Source organism: Mustelus asterias, chromosome 9 (genome assembly GCF_964213995.1).
Source record: "Mustelus asterias chromosome 9, sMusAst1.hap1.1, whole genome shotgun sequence".
NCBI classification, from domain to species: Eukaryota; Metazoa; Chordata; class Chondrichthyes; order Carcharhiniformes; family Triakidae; genus Mustelus; species Mustelus asterias.
In genome coordinates this window covers 101,048,387-101,067,561 of record NC_135809.1, presented here as the reverse complement: position 1 = coordinate 101,067,561, position 19,175 = coordinate 101,048,387, and the positions used below count along the sequence as shown (strand labels likewise).

The 19,175-nt window shown below is 43.3% G+C and overlaps 1 protein-coding gene across 2 annotated transcripts; it reads left to right on the top strand.

Annotated features, from left to right (window-relative positions):
• The first annotated feature begins 3,863 nt into the window (after positions 1 to 3,863).
• On the top strand, positions 3,864 to 6,486 carry LOC144499174 (pro-adrenomedullin-like). 2 transcript variants are annotated; one of them, XM_078221266.1, is made up of 4 exons: positions 3,864 to 4,002; positions 4,487 to 4,595; positions 4,751 to 4,885; positions 5,544 to 6,486. In XM_078221266.1, the coding sequence occupies exons 2-4, from the start codon at positions 4,495 to 4,497 to the stop codon at positions 5,812 to 5,814; spliced, it is 507 nt and encodes a 168-aa protein (XP_078077392.1). In that variant the 5' UTR covers positions 3,864 to 4,002; positions 4,487 to 4,494; the 3' UTR covers positions 5,815 to 6,486. The 2 variants fall into 2 exon arrangements, with proteins under 2 accessions (XP_078077392.1, XP_078077394.1); XM_078221268.1 differs by having other exon boundaries at positions 3,887 to 4,006; positions 5,544 to 6,485.
• Positions 6,487 to 19,175: the final 12,689 nt, after the last annotated feature.

Genomic DNA, 19,175 nt, shown 5'->3' with positions numbered 1-19,175 from the left:
CAGATCCTTGAAGGTGACGTCACAGGTGGAGAAGGTAGTGAAGAAGGCATATGGCATGCTTGCCTTTATAGGACGGGGCATAGAGTATAAAAGTTGGGGTCTGATGTTGCAGTTGTATAGAACGTTGGTTCGGCCGCATTTGGAATACTGCGTCCAGTTTGGTCGCCACACTACCAGAAGGACGTGGAGGCTTTAGAGGGAGTGCAGAGGAGGTTTACCAGGATGTTGCCTGGTATGGAAGGGCTTAGTTATGAGGAGAGATTGGGTAAACTGGGGTTGTTCTCACTGGAAAGACGGAGGATGAGGGGTGACCTAATAGAGGTGTATAAAATTATGAAAGGCATAGATAGGGTGAACGGTGGGAAGCTTTTTCCCAGGTCGGTGGTGACGTACATGAGGGGTCATAGGTTCAAGGTGAGGGGGAGAGGTTTAAGAAGGATATCAGAAGGACATATTTTACACAGAGGGTGGTGGGGGCCTGGAATGCGCTGCCGGGCAAGGTGGTGGAGGCGGACACACTGGGAACGTTTAAGACTTATCTAGATAGCCACACGAACGGAGTGGGAATGGAGGGATACAAAAGAATGGTCTAGTTTGGACCAGGGAGCGGCGCGGGCTTGGAGGGCCAAAGGGCCTGTTCCTGTGCTGTATTGTTCTTTGTAACAATTTCATTTTTATTATTGGAGATCCCAATATAATTCAAAGGAATTGGTATTTTGATTTGTACTTTGGTTTGCTTCGTTCTGGTTACTGATGGGCACAGTGAAAGAACTATTTCACTAATAGGAAGTTTTAATTTAAGGGAACTTTGAGCTTTCCATTCTACAAAAATGTCACCTGTTTTATGGAATCTAAACAAATCCCTCAGATATAGTATCTACTTACATACATAGTAATCTGGGAGAGAAAATAAACAGCGACCCAAATTATGCAGCGTAAAACTACAGGTATTTAATTTATGGGCAGTTCTGCAACTAATAAACTTTGAAAATGCAATTATAAATATTACAGGCTAATAAAAATGAATTAGGGCGTTTCTTTGAACCAATGAAACTGACCCATTCCAAATCCTCTGGCCTACAAAACTAAAACAGGAAACACGTCAATAAGAAATAGAGGCACACTGATCGTGTACTACACTGATAGGACTGATAGTTTGAGTTTATGATGTGGAGATGCCAGTGTTGGACAGGGGTAAACACAGTAAGAAGTTTAGCCATTGATTGTGATGGCTCCAGGGCTGCAGGTTGAATAACCCAGTTAAACTACTTAACTGAGATATTTTAATCTTAAAATAATAGGCTCATCCATATTCTACACAAGGGAGGAGTTAGATCCTGATGGAAGAAGACACATGATATGTTGAAATACTCACCTTCATTCCATAAACTGACAATGCTCATTTTGTAACTATTTGACATTGCAATGTCCAATTAGATTTCACGTTAACACATCGAATCAAATAATACCTAACAGAGCATCTGTCTCAATAAGATACTGAAATAATTCAAGTAGAAGAGACATGACAATTCAACTAAAACACACAGGTTCCCTTGTGAAAGAAACTAGCAACCACATGGGACCAAATGAAGGCTCAGGTTGTCGTGAGGGTAATTATGAAGAGAAACCTAACAGTAATGGCATCACCTGGGAAGAATAATCGCCCCTGAACAGTCATAAGAAAGTTAAATGAATTAGTGGCGGTCCGGATGTCCCAGGACACGGGGAGGGGGAGGGGAGGGAAGTGTAAAACAGCAGAACAAGAAGTGGTCAGAAAATATCTAACAGAAAACGGGTTGGTTAAATATTGCTTTCCACCAGTTGGCGGAACAGAAAGGGAAATATGGGGGAAGGAAAACATTCACGTAACTTTAATAACAGCGTGACTTTTACAGTAATGTCTTTATCAGGTTACAGAGATACTGGCAAAAAAACTGGATATTCACGCACCTATTTGTTTATGAAATTTGCGGAAACTTTCGCTTCAGGTGTCTGTGACACAAATTGTATTTATCTCTCTAGTGAAGTAAATAAAGGACAATTTCCACTTGAACAGTATTGTTGCTTCCTTTCTGCTGGTGGTGCTCTTAGGACCCCGCTTCCCACTCAAACCAAGTCCAAGTTTGGGTTGTTAAGTAAGGTTCCGAGAAGGCAGTGATGTTGGTGAAGTGCCAACTCTGGAAGGAACACGCGACACTAATATCTCAAGAATGTTGCAAAAGGATTCGTGTCCTTTTCTGAGTCAAGCGGTGGCCACCAAGAGCAACAGAAAGAACGTGTCCGTGTCATTAATCAACAAACATACAATAAACAAGAGAAGAGTACATTAGTGATGCATGCCTGAAACTTAACTACCGTGTTATTTGTTCAATTGATGTTTTTTTACTCCTAAAACCAGCTTTGCACATGTCCTTCTTACATTTTTGTTTTATTCTCGGGACAACCTCACTCCTCGCCCATACAGCAAAGTTACGAATTACGGGCGGCGCGGTAGAATAACGCACACATTTAAAAATACCATTTGATATTTCCATTGATATTGCAATTGTTTTTTTTAAATTCATAGTCAGATCCTGACATCTTTGTCTATTATACCAAACGAGAAGAAAAGCTAGGCCAACTCTAAGGGTTTTGATGGGTCACAGGGTCCTCCTAGTCTCTCTTGTATTAAACCTTATGTACATTTGCCACCTTTAATATGAAAGAATACAAAAAAAAGAATCGTCTTCGAAATGGGTTTTAATGGAATCACGAGGACCGCCAATATCACCTGTCAAACATAAACTCCTGAGAGGCGATGATCTTGATTTGTTAGGGGAAATAATTTGCAAGTGCATTTAATTACACACACAAACTTTTCACATGTTTGATCAGCAAGTACTGAGAGTTTGGTCACATCTACCCAATGCTCTAATGACAATCTGTCAGAAAGTGGTGCTGGATGGATCAGCAGCCCACACCGAGTCAGATCATTATCTGAAAGCTAACAGAAAAGCAACAGGCGGCTTATCATTGTTGGCAATGGACATTTCGGGATGAATGCTGCCCATTTATTTCCCAGAAGTCGAAATTACTGAATTGTTTTAAGAATAAGGCAACGTTCAAACCCCCAAAAAGGGGCCCGCGTTTTCGATATACACTTCCTCGGAACAGTTAGGAAAACGTTAACCAAGTCTAAAACTATGAGGGATGTACGTGACAATCGCTCCCGTTTACATTCCAGTGATTAAGCAATGGATGATCGCTGGAGATATCAGAGGCATTACGAACTGTCATGTGGAGTCTCGGAGGGAAACAGACGAGCTAGAAGCATTAATCACTTGGTACATGTTCAGCCAATTCACGCCATGTGCATTTAGAAAATGTAGACTCATCGTAGCAGAACAAAATAATTAATTAAATCGTCAATCATCCTGACCTGTAACTTTCAATTTCAAACTTTTCTTGTTCCTGGTGAAATTATCTTGAGACATTAGCAAATCCAAACAACTGCAACTTCTGCAAATGTAAAATGAGAAATATGTCGGATTTTAAGAGCAAATAAATTAGGATATAATTAAGATGTGAGCAGTTTGGGAAGTGTCTTTTCCTCAAAGTACCGCCCACTATATGTTAGTTGGTACTGCATCCGATTTAAATCTCTACTCTAAAGCAATGTTTACCCTGAAGTTTACGTGCGCCAAGTGTAAAGTATCAAAATGTTAACTATATATGGCAGATTTATGGGCGAGGGGCGGATTGGCAGTGGATTGCATTTATCATGCTCATCAAATGATGTGTGCATTAGGTTCTGCAGGATATGCACAAGCATTGTCTGCGAGCTGTCCATCAATTGAATCTCCGCCCCGTGTGCCATTATATAAGGAGAGACTGCGGCTCTGGACTCAGTCAATGCGATTCGAGAATAACAGTTTCGTCTCGATCTCACCGCGAAAGACTTTGTAAGGATACACCACGAGATACGGGAGTGAAGAATTTTGGAAACCCCATTAAATAGGCTTGGTAGGTACGTGTGAAATGTTCTACCTTGGGCTCAGTTAAGCAAGTTTGTTATACATCGCACCTTTCACTAACTTTACTGGGTAGTCGCAAATATTTAGTGATGTTATGGAAATGGATGCGGGACACGGCAGTGATCAGAGCGATGTGAAGTACAATCAGCAGGTTGAATGTACACGCCGTGTTTTTAAGTTTCGTAATGTTGTCATAACTTATGTGTGTGAGTGACTCAGAACCCGATCATCATCTAAAGAACATTGTCCGAAAGAGAAATCTCCACACAAGAGTACAAAACCGAACCTGGCGGTGGCTTCCCCTGAGCGGAGATGCTCGATCTGTTGTTAAGACTAAACATTCGCGCGCGTTGCTGACACCTCGCCAGGACTGGAGAGGTGCCTATCAGCAAGCTATACCCCCACAGCCTCAAAGCAAACATAAATCATCCAAAGAACAGTTCTAATGCCGGCTCTGCTTTCTCCCCCATCAGGTTTCACCATGAGGATGGTTCATGTTGCCCTGCTGTATTGCTGCTTCCTTTATTCTATTTATGATAACGTGGATGCCAAATTGGACGTAGCTTCAGCATTTAAAAAAAGGCAAGTTCTCTATTGTATCTCTTTTCCCGCAATTTTTTAAAACACGTCCCAGTTGAATCAAGACACCTTTCTTTCCAAATTGAAACTTTCACCAGTCTGTGAGCGTACTCTTTGGTCTCGTGTCCTTTATCGGGATTGTATGTTTTTGTTCGCAGGTTGACCGCTTGGGCTTTAAGCCGAGCGAAGAGGGATCTGAAAGCTTCCAAGCTGAAGACTCAGGGGGTGGTAGGGAGTAGCCACCAGTTCGTGAGGGCAGAAGACGTCAAGGAAAACTTGAACGTTCACTCCAGGTAATTAAAGCAAATCCTTCCAGCTGCAAACCTGAAACATGGTACCTTCGGGTTCGGGCAAACCTCAGCACCCTGGCTGCGGGGTTGGGGGAGCGCTAAGATTAAACTATAAAAAAACCGAGTAAACGTGGAGGATGAAGGGGAACATGTAGGAGTCTGAGATACGGGACTGTTGTTACCCGATTGGAAGAAATGATAGTCCTTCGGACTGGTTTTGGTTTCTATCTCTCTCCAACTGTGAAGAGATTGGGGAAAGTAAAACAATGCATGCGAGTGAGTCTCTATTCTCTTTGGTTAGGTTTATGTCGAGATTTACTGCCTCTGACTCAAAGTACGACCTAGAAGCTGGCAATCATTCCCATCTTTATTTTTATGATTTGCGAGTCCCCCCCCCCCCCCCCCCCCGGTGTTCTGAGATGCTGTTTAGAACCTGAGCCGATTTTTCTGCATGTTCTATAATATATGCGAGTTTGCAAAGTGATCTTGCCATGGAAGAAAAATCAAATAAATCGGCCGATGATGATCTCCCGACAAGTGCAGACTTGAGTCCATCAAGTGTAGCTTGGCCAAGGTTTAAATGAGCCGTGATAGCGTCGGGTTCTGAACCCACTTCTCTGATTTCGCTCTGATGGTAACGTGCTGCCTTTTCCTCTCTCAGCTCAGACGCGCACATCCGTGTGAAGCGCTACCGATACGGGTTGCCCCATTTTCCACAGCTCCACCTGAACCGGCCAAGCTGCCAACTCGGGACGTGTCAGGTCCAGAAACTGAGCCACCGGTTAAATCAGCTCCTGAATAACCCGGAGAAAGACAACATGGCTCGGTGGAGCACGTGGAGTCCCAACAGCTACGGCAGGAAACGGCGATCGGTGCGATCCAAGATAGCGCTCACGCTGCCTGGGGGACAGGATATACTGGCAAGGACGTGATGGGCTGTGCAATGACAAGCACACGCAAGTGTACAACTTCAGAGCCGCTGCCATGGACTAGAATATTCATAAAGTCTGCATTTGGCAAACTTAACAATGCACGCCAGAGTTCAGAACTATTACAAGCTGCCAAACTTGCCAGAATTTGTTTTTTGGAGAAGTTTCAGAACGAACTGAATGAAGGAAAAGGCGCCACCTCTCAGCGAATGCCTTGGAATTAAAAGGGTTCATACCCTACATAGCGCCAAATTCCAGCCACTATCTGCAGACTACATTTGAACTGTTTTTTTTCTGTTTGGATTACAGGGAGTCTAAAATCCTGCTAGTAGAAAAAGGATTGCATCATACTTGAACGCAATTTCTATTACAGAAAGTGCAATCGACGTTTTAATGTATGAAAGACATTTGTATATAAAATTGTTTAAACTATTTAACTCATTATTTCCTGTAACTGTACATCTGGAAATAGAATTATTTTTATACGTGATATAAATATATAAGGGCATTGTAGCATCACCAAACTTAGATTCGTGTGTTCATTATTATGGAGGTAAAAATGTTCATTAGTTACCCGACTCCTTTTGTACATTCCAGACTTGCAATGACTGTATATTTGTAGTGCAATCTATTTTGTCATAATTATTAAATACAATAAAGATCTGCCTACATTATGATGCCTGTGGTTATTGTATGCCCTTTTTTAAAAGAAAAGATGTGAGGAGCAACTCAGCAGCCACCCCATTCCTGTTTAGCATTAGTCTGTATATGATCGGCAGTCCCTTCAGTGCCGTAGTCCAGGCGCATCTTTGGTACCATTAATTCACAATACATGTATTGAGCATCCAGTTTATGAAGCGGTAGCATCACACCTGCAGTGGGCATACACATCACGGAGGGGGTTGCCTTAAGTTTTTGTTAGGGGAGAAAACATTGATACAGTGAAACAGAAGGCAAATTCCTTCTGGGAGGACTGGATCCGATTCATCCTAGTTAAAGAGCACTGCTGCCGTGGTGCGAGGGGGCTGACTGTTTTTCATGCTCAGCACTGGGAGGAAACCGCAATGAGAGGCAAAAGAATGCGGTGGAGTTTATTGTATTTTCAAAGCCTGTAGCGCCACCTGATCTAAACTCCAGACATTACAAGAGCTAGAATAATGAGGGTTAAAGGGTTCTTCAGTGCAGTTTGCCAACCTGAGAGTGTGTTATCCTCAGCAGTAAACATTGACCGCGTGTTTGTCATAAAATTATTCATGTATATCATTTTACATTTGGTCCAGCAGTTATAGATGGCTTCAAATACCATAAAATTCTTGATTCATGCTGAAAAGTCATAAAACACATTTACATTAGATCCTTCCAGGCTCGGCAAGCCTGGATACTACACCTGAAAGTCTGAGTTGTTAAAATTGTTTTAGAATTTTGACTCGTCCGTATTAAAATTTAAATCCATATGGGAAGAGAAATGGAACCGTTTCTAAAAAGATTATTGATTCCATTCCAAAGTCCAAAGATGTGCGGGTTAGGTGGATTGGCCATGCAAAATTGCCTCTTAGTGTCAGGGGGACTAGCTAGGATAAATGCATGGGGTTATGGGGATAGGGCCTGGGTGGGATTGTGGTCGGTGCAGGCTCGATGGGCCGAACGGCCTTCTTCTGCACTGTAGGGAATTCTATGATTCCGATTCAACGTGTAGGGAATTTCCCTTTGTTAAAATTGTTTAGATTAATGATTATCTCTGATTTTTTTCTAAATGAATTGTGACAATTCCAAGAAGACTTTAAACCTTTAGAAAAAGAATGTGACAATTTATCGCAGGTAATTGATTCAAATGCAATTTTGTTAATAACACACATCGGCAGGAAATTAGAATTGAACATTATAAAATTGTATTATGACTGATCAGTTTTGCCACAAAATATTTATTCGTTGCGTAGATATTTCGCAGATCATCGATGGAGCTATTCCGCCATCTAGAGTTTGCAAACAGTGTGAATTTAACAGAGCGGCTGGAAAGTGAAAAAAAAACTTTTCAGAGTTCTCGGGGCAAGAGCAAGGGTCCTAAATAATGTTCTCTCCTTGTGTCAAAGTATTGCTGCATCCGGATGAATGTCTTTTTTCCCGCGCTCGTCCAAAATCTTTCTTTACAATCGCGCGAAAAGCAAACAAACAAATTCCAGGAAATAACCACATTCAGTTTTACAATGGCTTCTGGGACTTCTGTTGCAACCGTTGCCGCAAGCGGGAATGCGGATACAATGTTATAGAAATGGAAACCTCGCTTTAGGAACTCGGCAAAGTAATGTTTATGTTGTTGGAATTTGTGGTAAACGTCTTATATAAAATTACTTGGCACAAACGGTGCAACAGGCTTCATTACATTTCAAGACAAAATATCGTCGCCGTTTAACGTTGCCTGGGATGTATATTCTCAAGATAAAAAGCCAGATGCTGGAATCTTTTTAATCCGTTACTTTGCAAACCACTGGGCTAAACAGATCTTGTTTTATCATGGTCTCAAAGAACAAAGAACAATACAGCACAGGAACAGGCCCTTCGGCCCTCCAAGCCCGTGCCGCTCCCTGGTCCAAATTAGACCATTCTTTTGTATCCCTCCATTCCCACTCCGTTCATGTGGCTATCTAGATAAGTCTTAAACGTTCCCAGTGTGTCTGCCTCCACCACCTTGCCCGGCAGCGCATTCCAGGCCCCCACCACCCTCTGTGTAAAATACGTCCTTCTGATATCCGTGTTAAACCTCCTCTGTACGCGGATCAACACAGACCCAACTCGATAAGTATGAAGCAAAATGTGGTCAAATCTGGCAATGCCAATAAAACGGATTGTTTAAAACTTATATAATTTTGCTTCAGAGAAACGTCCCCGTTAGCTATGAGTGCGCGGAGTAGTTTGGTATGCAAATTTTGTTGTGTTATAAATCATTAAATTGAATTACAGAAAAACTAGTATGAAACCAAATTAACGTTACAATTTAAAGCTTCTCAGGGAAAATACATCACATTTATCTGACTCCAAATTAGAAGGATGAAACTCAAGACTGATACAAGAATGTTGTTAACTCAGACACATTCACCCCCCCTTTCAATCAAATCCAGAATTTACCATAATTTATGCCTGTTACATGCTCTAAGTTTGTCTCCCACAACTAGGGAATTGCCACAACAACACTTGTGAACAAACCGTACCCGTAGCTTTAGAGACACAGAAGGTGTCTGGAACTCACTGACTGAAAGGGTGGTAGAGGCTGAAATCCTCATAACATTTAAAGAACACTTGGTTATGCACTTGAAACGCCATACCCTACAAGGCTAGGGACCAAGAGCAAGAAAAGGGCAGTAGGCTGGATGGCCACCTGTTGGTTGTCATATAAGCAATAGGCCAAATGGCCTCCCTTCTTGCTGTAAATTTCTTTGATTTCTAAGATTTTCTCTGAATGTTTCTTGAGCAGAAGTTTCAAGCAACAATATTAAGCCACTTTTACATTGCTACAGTATCATGTTCGCACCATTGGTTCTCAGTGCACAAATCTCTTGTTGCTGGCAGTAACACCAAAATAAAGTTACCAGAGTTATTAAGGATTAAGGATTGGCAGATTAAGTAAAAAAAATCTTCCTAGCCAGTGAAGTTTACTTTGATGTTGCTGTTGGTTGTATAAAGGCCATCTGTTGGGAGCTAGAAAGCACTAAAGCAATATAAATAGAAATAAACTGAAACAGTTACTATTGATAACTGTTGCTAGCCTTTAGGGACCTTACCCAATATTAAGGAGTATCCTGGACTAACTGGTAAACTTGCAAATGTGTACCAAATTTATATCCTTGAATTTCACAAAAGGCACCAATGCAATGTGAGATGAGATTGAAGATCCTGGCATCGGCCATGACTAAGCATCAGTGATCACAGAGAGATGGATAGTTGCATCACCATAAAGGCCCTGATTAGTCTGCATTGATTGCTGTCTTCCCAATGCCAAATAGCCCAAGCAGCAGGTCTCTCAGTGGCTGGATCTGGAAACTGACACAAAGACACCAGTTGATACAGTGTAAATTTGTTTTTGCCAGAGATGTGAGTTCACAATGCCGTGGAGGAGAGACACACTGGAGAGGGATTGTCACTGCTGGTTATTAACATTCATGGAGGAGGAAACATTGGAGATTGGAGCTGGTCACAAGAGGGCAGTCTGTTGCTGAGGATGAGATGGGTGTGGAGTCCATAGAGAGTGAAGTCTGCATGGCAACATCCACTGAACATTATGATGTGCATTACCTAAGGCACACCTGTGGCCAATGATGAACACAAACAGCTCCAGATAATAGGACAAGCAATAGGAGTTAGTGGAAAGTTAGTCATTAGGACGGCACAATGACACAGTGGTTAGTACTGCTGTCTCACAGCGCTAGAGATCCAGGTTCGATTCCAGCCTTGGGTGACTGTGTGGAATTTGCACGTTCTCCCTGAGTCTGCATGGGTTTCCTCCGGGTGTTCTGATTTCCTTCCGGTTCCAAAGATGTGCAGGTTTGGTGGATTGGCTATGCTAAATTTACCCTGAGTGTCCCAAGATAGGTGGATTAGCCATGGTAAATGTGTGGTGGTTATGGAGATATGGTGGAGAGGAGGGCCTGGGTGGGATGCTCTTCCGGAGAGTCGGTACAGACTCGATTGGCCAAATGGTCTCATTTTGCACTGTAGAGATTCTATGATCATTCTTGTCTCTCTCATAGGTCATGATGCGGAAGTGGCATCAACAAAGGCACAGCAGTACTTGAGACATCAAAGGAAGAACACCCATGGCCATCATCACATCGTTCTAGCACTAGTGCAGATACTCAAACATCAGTGAGCATTAGCCTGTGGTTAAAAAGGTGGCCTCAGCTGGTGAACACAGCCCAGATGTGCAGGGACAGCTAACAGAAGTAGTAACAGCTGTAGAGACTCCTCATTGAAGGATTGAGGAAGGGGCCAGCGATGCTCAGCTTCATGTTGATGGTGAGCCTCAGGAATCATCAGCTGGAGTTGCAGAATAAATGTGTGGAATCTGTCAGAGCTCTAAGAGGCTGTTCACACTTGTGAGGATAATGGAGAAGCCCATTCATGCCACAAGTAGCAGTCTTTCACTGCATAAGAATGCATAGTCTCCTCCATTGAGAAAATGGTGATTATCATGAAGAGTCACACACAGCAAACCACAGAGTGGCTGCAGGAGAAAGGCATAGACCTATTATTACCTCAACCATGAGCTCTGTGAAGTGATGTATAGGCTAAATAAGTCTATGGTACCTGCAACCTTTGGCAAGGACCAAAGCATTCCATGATCACAGGAAAGCAGAGGGTGAAGGATGCCCCTAGGAGCTCCTGGTCTCAATGGTATCTCCTCAGCTGCTTTGATGGTGACATCAATGGCTCATGAAGCTTGGCGCCAGAGGATGCTCCTGCACAGATCAGAACTCTCAAGGCCTCAGTCAGTCAGAGGACGAATGCTATATTAATCTAAACACCAGAGCAGAAAGGCAAACAGCCTACTCCCACCTCAATTGCATGCACTGGGCCAGCACAATGTAGGTGTAACTGCAAATGTTTGCATACTAGTACTTGGGTTTCAGTGGGTGAAGGCTAAATGTTAAGTGGCAAATATTTGGAACAATCCGCTAAAGTAAGGGTGATATTTTTCTTCAGTTAAGGTCTCAAGTGCTATCTTGCACACTGTTGAGCTGTCATCAGTGGGTGATCTGTTGAGAAGGGAGGAAGGAAAAGGTCTGTACTGCATGAGGGCAATGGAGAATATGCCTTGATGTCCTGTCCTGTCATGACAGGAGTATTGAGATGATGAAGGGCAATTAAGAAAAAGAAAACAAGGATGTATCAGGGAGACAATTGCAATGCAAATGTAGGCATTTAGGGTTGGCTTAGAAGGAATATGCCTATATTATTAATTTCCATGTCTCCTTATCATGCATGTTGTTGGCTGTTGGAATTGCCACTTTGATGCATTGTCATTGGATCCCCTGGTCTGTAATGTCCTGAAGATCCTCCTTTTGCTTGAAGGAGGTTGCACTGTCAAAGAGATTCTCATTCTCTAGGGTTACTTGTCCTCAGGAGCACCAAGTTGTTCAGATCCTTGTTAGGCATACCGCAGGACTTTGTCAGATCTATGAAGTCACCAAAAGTTCATTTTAAACTGCCAATGTAACTGCGTGGCTCTGGTTGTAGGTGTCCTCTCATATCCTTTGTCATTCAGTATCCATTCATGGAGCCATTCAGGTGGCATGAAAAGCTGAGGTTCCTAGGACTGTCTCAGGATGTAAGAGTTGTGACAGCTTCCTGTGAATCTTGCACATACTTGCAGGATCTGCATACCTGCTTGCAGCAGTTGCGTACTAGGCTGTACCTTCAGCGAGTGGAAACTCTTCCTGTTAACAAAGGCTACTGGCTGTCCTGTCAAAGCCTTGATCATCACATATATGCAGTCATTACGCTCTGCACCTGGGGAAATCCAGTGAAGGCCTCAAATCCAACTCCCCTCTCAACCTGCCAGGGTATAATCTGTGTGAGAGTGTAGGTACTGGCCAACCCTCTCGTATAGGGCATCCATGACTAGCTTAATGCAGTGATGGACTGCTGGTTAAGAGATCCCACAAATATCTCCATAGGATTCCTCGATTGATTCTGAGGTGCAAAAGTTGAGGATCACAGTAACCTTCACTGCCACAGACAATGGGTGGGTATCACATCCCAATGACATCAAATCTTCCTCCAGCATTGCACACTGGATAGCCACAGTCTTTGTGGTTATTGATGTTTTGACATCTCCACTTGCTGAGCCTTTGTCAGTGGACCCTTTCGGCAGGGTTCAGCCTTCTGTGATCCTTATTCCCCCCAAAAAACTAAGTGCGCAATGGGCTGGAAAATGGGAGATTTTCCTACCCTTTTTTTGGGCATACTTAGTTTCAAGAATCTCCGGCTCACAGAGTGCCTCAGAGAAATTCACATTGGAAAATGGGGGGGCAGGGCCTCATCCTGCTGGAGAGGCCAGCAGCGTGGCACTGAGTGGGCCACTGTACATGCGCCAATCTGTCAGAGCGGAGATTGGTGCATGCACACTGGTCCCACATTGCCGGCCTCCTGATCGCTGGCCTACCGATGTTATCCCTGACCCACATTCCCCCCCCGATCGCTGGCCTTCCTGACCTCCTACCGATTGCTGGCCTATCCCAAACCCCTCCGCCAGGCCAGCCCCAATCACCAGCCCCCCGTGGCCAGCCCTGATCACCCCCTACCTCCCTCCCCCATCGATCCCATTGCAGAGTGCGCAGCAGTTCCCCCCCTCCACCACCAATCGGCCCCCCAGTAGGCCCTGCTCCCACTGGCCCGAGCTCCCTGGGGGGGCCTCAATGGCTTCTGTCCCTACCAGTGGGGTGAGCACACCTGTTCCCCATTGGTGGGGAGCAGTTGTAAATGCTGCTGGTGAGAACCTCTTCTGTCGCGGGGAGAGACATTGCAGGCCCGGAGACTATCGTCGTGGGCTCATTAATCATGTTGAAATGACAATTTCCATATGGTAATCAGTCCAGTGCCGATTTGCGGTGTGGGGCTGATTACATCAGAAAAAAAGGACCTGGGAGACTCACAATCAGCTGGACGCCGGTCGCGAGTCCCACTACAGGCCCCCTGCTGATGTCCCCCGACCCACTGTACTACTCAAGCAATCTCTACTCTACAATCATGGCCATCTCCACACTCCCCTTCTGTGTTCCCTATCACCCTAATGAAACATTTGCTCTATTCTGTTTCAATGTGTTCCACCATTTTACCAGACTCCCTGCCTCCAACCTCGTTGCCTTAGCAACAATAAAATTTAGCCCAATAATCGTAGATCTGAATGTTAAATGCTCATCACATTTTGTGCTTTTTTTGCATTTATTATTCTCAATCATAAATCTTGGTTTAGATTAAAATATTTATATATCAGGTGAAAACATGTGGCTGCTGCCTGGACAGCCAGCGAGAACCTGGTATTACCTCTTTTCCCGCAGAATCTTTTGCCACTCAGGCACTTAACAGGCCAATGGTGAACCTTCTTGCAGGATCAAGGATTTCAGGTGCAGAAGTCATGGCTGCTGAGGGCTATTGGCCAATCAGAGGCCAGCAGCTCTTCAATACTCAACAGCACCAGCAGGAGACAGTGACTGCTGCCAATGCAATACCCACTAGAGACTTCAGACTGTGGGGGGAATCAGGTGCCTTTGGAGATTTATGTGCTTCAGATAAATCCTGGGATATTGCAGTTCTCATTGGCATAATTATCCGTTTTTAATGTGAATCTTACCAAAAATAATCCTAAGTGCCAAACGCACGTGAAAATGGGAGAATTGGGCAAGCTTCCCGACGCAATTGTATAGCACTTAGAAAAAAAAATGAGCCCAAGTCTGATTCTCGCCAGCAGAGGATGTGGGCGGAGCCTATTCAGCAGGGAAGCTGGCTTCTGAGCTCTAGGGGCACCATTGCACAGGGGCCTTGATTTCCCAGTGCACTGTGTACAGTGTGTACACAATCGACTCCAGTCCCACCAGCGAGGCCATCACATCTGGTCCCTGTTGGTGGGGACCATTCGTGATCCTCGCTGGCAAGGACTGACGAGCAGGTAAGGACAAGTGAGCCCAGATGATTGCATCTGGCACTCACTAATAATATTTAAATTACCTGATGAATATTGAAATCAGTCTCGTGCCCTTCTCACCTGTTGAACTGGGCCGGTAACATAGCGAGAGGTGAGAAACCCGGCGCCAGCCTGATTTTTCACCTCTCTCCTCCTCGCCACACCCATCAACCAACGTGACAAGCCAGTAAGATCGCCACGAAAGTTGTTTTCACAAATAATTGATGTTTGTTTGTTGAGGGAAGTCAATGGTGACCACTTGAACACTTTTCCATTTTGGGCAATGAATCAGTATTTTTATGGCAGTCATTGTTAGATTGGACATTGAATAAATCGTCATTGATGTGATGCAATAGTCTTCCAAATTCAGAAGGTAACAATGTGAAGTTTTCCATTTCAGCTGGACGTTCTTCTATGTCAGCTTCCTGACCTTCCCCTCAGTGGCTGTGAGTGTCAGATTGCCAATCCGCTCCTGGTTTTTTTTTACCAGAATCTTTTGGTACGGCACGGTAGCACAGTGGTTAGCACTGCTGCTTCACAGCTCCAGGGTCCCAGGTTCGATTCCCGGCTCGGGTCACTGTCTGTGTGGAGTTTGCACATTCTCCTCGTGTCTGCGTGGGTTTCCTCCGGGTGCTCCGGTTTCCTCCCACAGTCCAAAGATGTGCGGGTTAGGTTGATTGGCCAGGTTAAAAATTGCCCCTTATAGAGTCTTGAGATGTGTAGGTCAGAGGGATTAGCAGGTAAATATGTGGGGGTAGGGCCTGGGTGGGATTGTGGTCGGTGCAGACTCAATGGGCCGAATGGCCTCCTTCTGCACTGTAGGGTTTCTATGGTTCTATGGTTTTCCCCAGCCTGTCTCACCCAATCTTCTGACTCAGGCTGGGAGAGATCCAGGAAGTGCGTAAAAATGCACTTTCAGAGATTCCATTACTGAACACAAAAGGTATTTATTAATAACGATTATTTGACAACTTGGCTTCAACTAGCTCCCTACATGTCTCTTTTCTGAAGAGAGCGTCCGAAATGACTCTTTGTCTGAGGGCTCCACCCGCTGGAGTGATTCTCCATTCTGTGTCCCAATTGGCCCACTAGGGTCAGGTGACCCTTAATCTGCTGTGTGGCCCTTAAAGGGACAATCACTGCACATAGGGTGTTTCCAGGGCCCAGCATTGAAATGTAGCTCTGTCAAAGGGAAGGAAGCCATGGCCCTTTTTTAACGGCACTAACTTCCCTAAACAGAGTAAGTTAAAGGTCCATTAATGTTTAAAGATCCTTGATAGGAAAGGAAGAAGGTAAGTGTCTGAGGTAAGTGACTAGGATTTGGGGGGAGGGAGGCATTGAGGATTGGAGCTTGGAGGTCATGGAGGTTGGAGGTCAAGGGTCAGAGGTTGGAGGGTCGGGGGTTCGGGTGGGAGGGGGGGGGCGTTCAGAGATTGGGGTGGTGTCAGGCCTTGGCGATGGGTATTGGGCCTTTTGGAGGGTGGCAGGCATCAGGTGTTAGGTCAAGTCAGTTTGGGCCTCAGGAGGATTTGTGTTGGGGGTGAAGGGAGAAGGAATCTCTTCCCTTGAACAGTGGGGTGGGTGAATCCCACAGAATGGGGTGTTTCTGTAGGGGGCTTCATCCCTTGCGAGTGGAGGAGTCCTGTGTGGGGTAGTCGGGAGAATGGGAAGAGATCGCTTGGGGGTTGTGGGGGTGGGAGAAAACCTCTCCAATGGGTGTAATCAGGGATTTGAGGCGAGTCCTGCAAGTCTGTACAATAGTTTTCCAGAAGTTTTAATTCTTCTAACTTTTTCCAGGAAACTCTTGATATAACTCAGTCAGAACCATCCAAATTTTGCGATTTAAATCACATTTTCAGATGGTTCTCATTACAGGGCAATTATCCAGAGGAATTTTGCAATTCTAGGCCACGCAAACCTTATCTGGGAACGCCCCTACCTCTGCCACTCTCAATACGGCATCCTGGAGCTCATGGTCCATTCTGTGTTGTTAGCCTGAAGCAATGAAAAATTAATTTTAGACTGCCCTAAAGTATTTCGCAAAAGGACCTTGATAATCGGCAACTGAGAAGAGGCTTTTAGCACATCATTCTAGTTTGTATCTGAAACTAACTGTCACAGTACTAATTAGCATTAATTAGTCTACTGCTTTGTCCTCTCAATTCCAGATTATTATAACTCACTAAAAAGAAATTCTTATGAAAACAATTAAAAAGATGTACAGGATGATTTTAACCCTCAGCTGATACATAATTCCATTACAAATCAAACTTTGTAAATTTGGCTGTTTACGCCGCAACTGAAGTTAGAAAGTATGAACTATCAGTGTACAAACATACAAACATTTGAAAAGGGCAAAAAAAATTACAAGCTAATCAAACCTGACCATTCCAGGCATCGCAAAACTATACATGCCATCCATGCATCCTTAACAATGAAGTTTCCTGAGACAGACAAAACAACAGAGAAAAAACTATGGTCAATTGAGCAGAAACTCTGCAAAATTCCTTTCTGACTCCCTGAGGCATTTAGTAAAGATTCAGGAGTCTGTGGTTCCCATAAATTCTTACAAACACAACTAGCAATTTATTCTTTATAACTGAAAATCCCTTTTAAAAGGACAGCAGCAAATTCATATTCACCACATGGTCAGATGTTCTAGAGGATAATGACTTTGTGAAAAATAACTTAGAAACTTAACAGGGCAAAATGCAATAATACATCTGGTTGTCCTACATTTGACCTAGGATTGCATGATGCTGACAATGGGTGAAAAACAGCATTTTGAAAAAAATATATCATTAAATGTTTTCTGAAACTGGTTGACAAACAGTAAGAACATGAAGAAGAAACAAAACTGCATAGTGATCTAAACAGGATGTTCATACTCTTGTTATTTTTAACGCAAGAAGATATACTAGTATAAAATACTTTCACTGTTGGCACGAGACAACATCAAGCTAAAAGGTTTACACTCAAGCCTGGTCAGTTAGGAATAAAATCAAGAAGCATTCTTTTCACACAAGAGGTAGTCTAAATCTGGAGATCCCTCCCCAAAAGGTTGTGGATCCTGAGTCAATTGAAATAAGAAAAAAGAGACTTTATTGTTTGAGACTCTTATTGAGTGATGGTGACAAGATATATGGAACAACGTCAGGTAAATAGAGTTGAGATATAGACTGGTTGTGAATTAATTGAATGGTGGAACAGGGTTGAGAGGCAGAATGGCCTACTCCTGTTCATGTAGTACTGATATTTCATTTTGTAAGGTCATTTTTAAGAAATCTCCCTGGGATTATTTTTTATTTAGCTTCACCAAAAGCACAAAAGCTCTCATTACCAGAACATATTCTGGAATCCTAAAAGACCGGAAATAGTTATGTCATTAAAATTTCAACTCTCTCAGACAGCCTCCTTGTAAAAGGAACTGCACTTATCACCCACCAACTTGAGAAAATTGCACGTTAGAAATAATTCAAATTCTTGAAGAATGAAGACACACACAAAATGTTGAAAAAAAGCAAGCTGTCCAACAATGTAATAAGAGCAGAATTAGACTAGGATAATTGACTTAAAAATAAAAAGAATCACAATTTGCCATTAAGAATGCCACAAGTACACAGAATACATTAAAATACATTAAATTGATGAACCCTGTAAAAATCTGAATGCTCTTGCTATTTTTCTGGCGAAGCTAATGCCAGAAGTTAATTCTGTAAGTCTGTTTCTGGTCATTGTATGAAATAATTGGATGTAAGGCTATATGAAAGATAACAAAGGTTTGGACGGGATAGAGCTTAATAGGATTAGAGAGAAGATAATTAGAGGGAAATAAATAAATATGTTCAGTTAAATGAAAATTCCTTTTCAGTCATTCTCTCCATAGATTCAAGAAGTTCATCAAAGGGAGAAATAAACAAGAATATCCCTGAAAATTAGAGGATGGTTTGTGAAAACAAACAAGTATGTCCATTCAACTTTCCTCTTTATAAATCTTACCTTTTCAAAGGCTCGTTTGTAAATCCAAATGTAAATATGTCCCAATGACCAGGTCAGTGCAAGGCTTTGCTGAAGAAACAGCTGCAGATCTTCTGAAGTCACTATTGATCCCCTTGGGAATTTACATATCCTGAGCTTTATAAGCTTCTGTTTTACAAGACCATAAGCATCTTGAGAGAGAACATTCCTTGGAAATTTGCCCGTCTTTTTCACCATCACTGAAGCTTACAGCCTGTAATGTAGAATGTTGAGCGATTTTTTAGAGTAGAATAAATTGAGTTTCTGTAGTAGGCCTAGAATAGGCATTGGTTTCACTCAGTTGGCTGCACTGTAGAGGTTGGATCTCAAATAATAATGAGACGGTGTACAGGAAAGAGATAGAGAATCTGGTGAATTGGTGCAACGACAATAATCTCTCCCTCAATCTCAGTAAAACAAAGCAGATAGTCATCGACTTCAGGAAGGACAAGGGAGGACATGCTTCTACCTACATCAACGGGGTTGAAGTGGAAATGGTCGAGGGCTTCAGGTTTCTAGGTGTCCAGATCACCAACAACCTGTCCTGATCCCTCCACGCTGATGCTATAGTTAAGAAAGCCCACCAACACCTCTGCTTTCTCAGGAGGCTAAGGAAATTTGGCATCGCTGCTACGACTCTCAACAACTTTTACAGATGCACCATAGAAAGGAT

What these genes read in the sequence shown, in the direction of transcription:
- LOC144499174 (XM_078221266.1), top strand. Translation starts at nt 4,495, where the DNA reads ATGAGGATGGTTCATGTTGCCCTGCTGTATTGCTGCTTCCTTTATTCT. An exon ending in GCTTCAGCATTTAAAAAAAG is followed by an intron (nt 4,596 to 4,750) that starts GCAAGTTCTCTA and finishes TTTTGTTCGCAG; the next exon opens with GTTGACCGCTTGGGCTTTAA. An exon ending in AACTTGAACGTTCACTCCAG is followed by an intron (nt 4,886 to 5,543) that starts GTAATTAAAGCA and finishes TTCCTCTCTCAG; the next exon opens with CTCAGACGCGCACATCCGTG.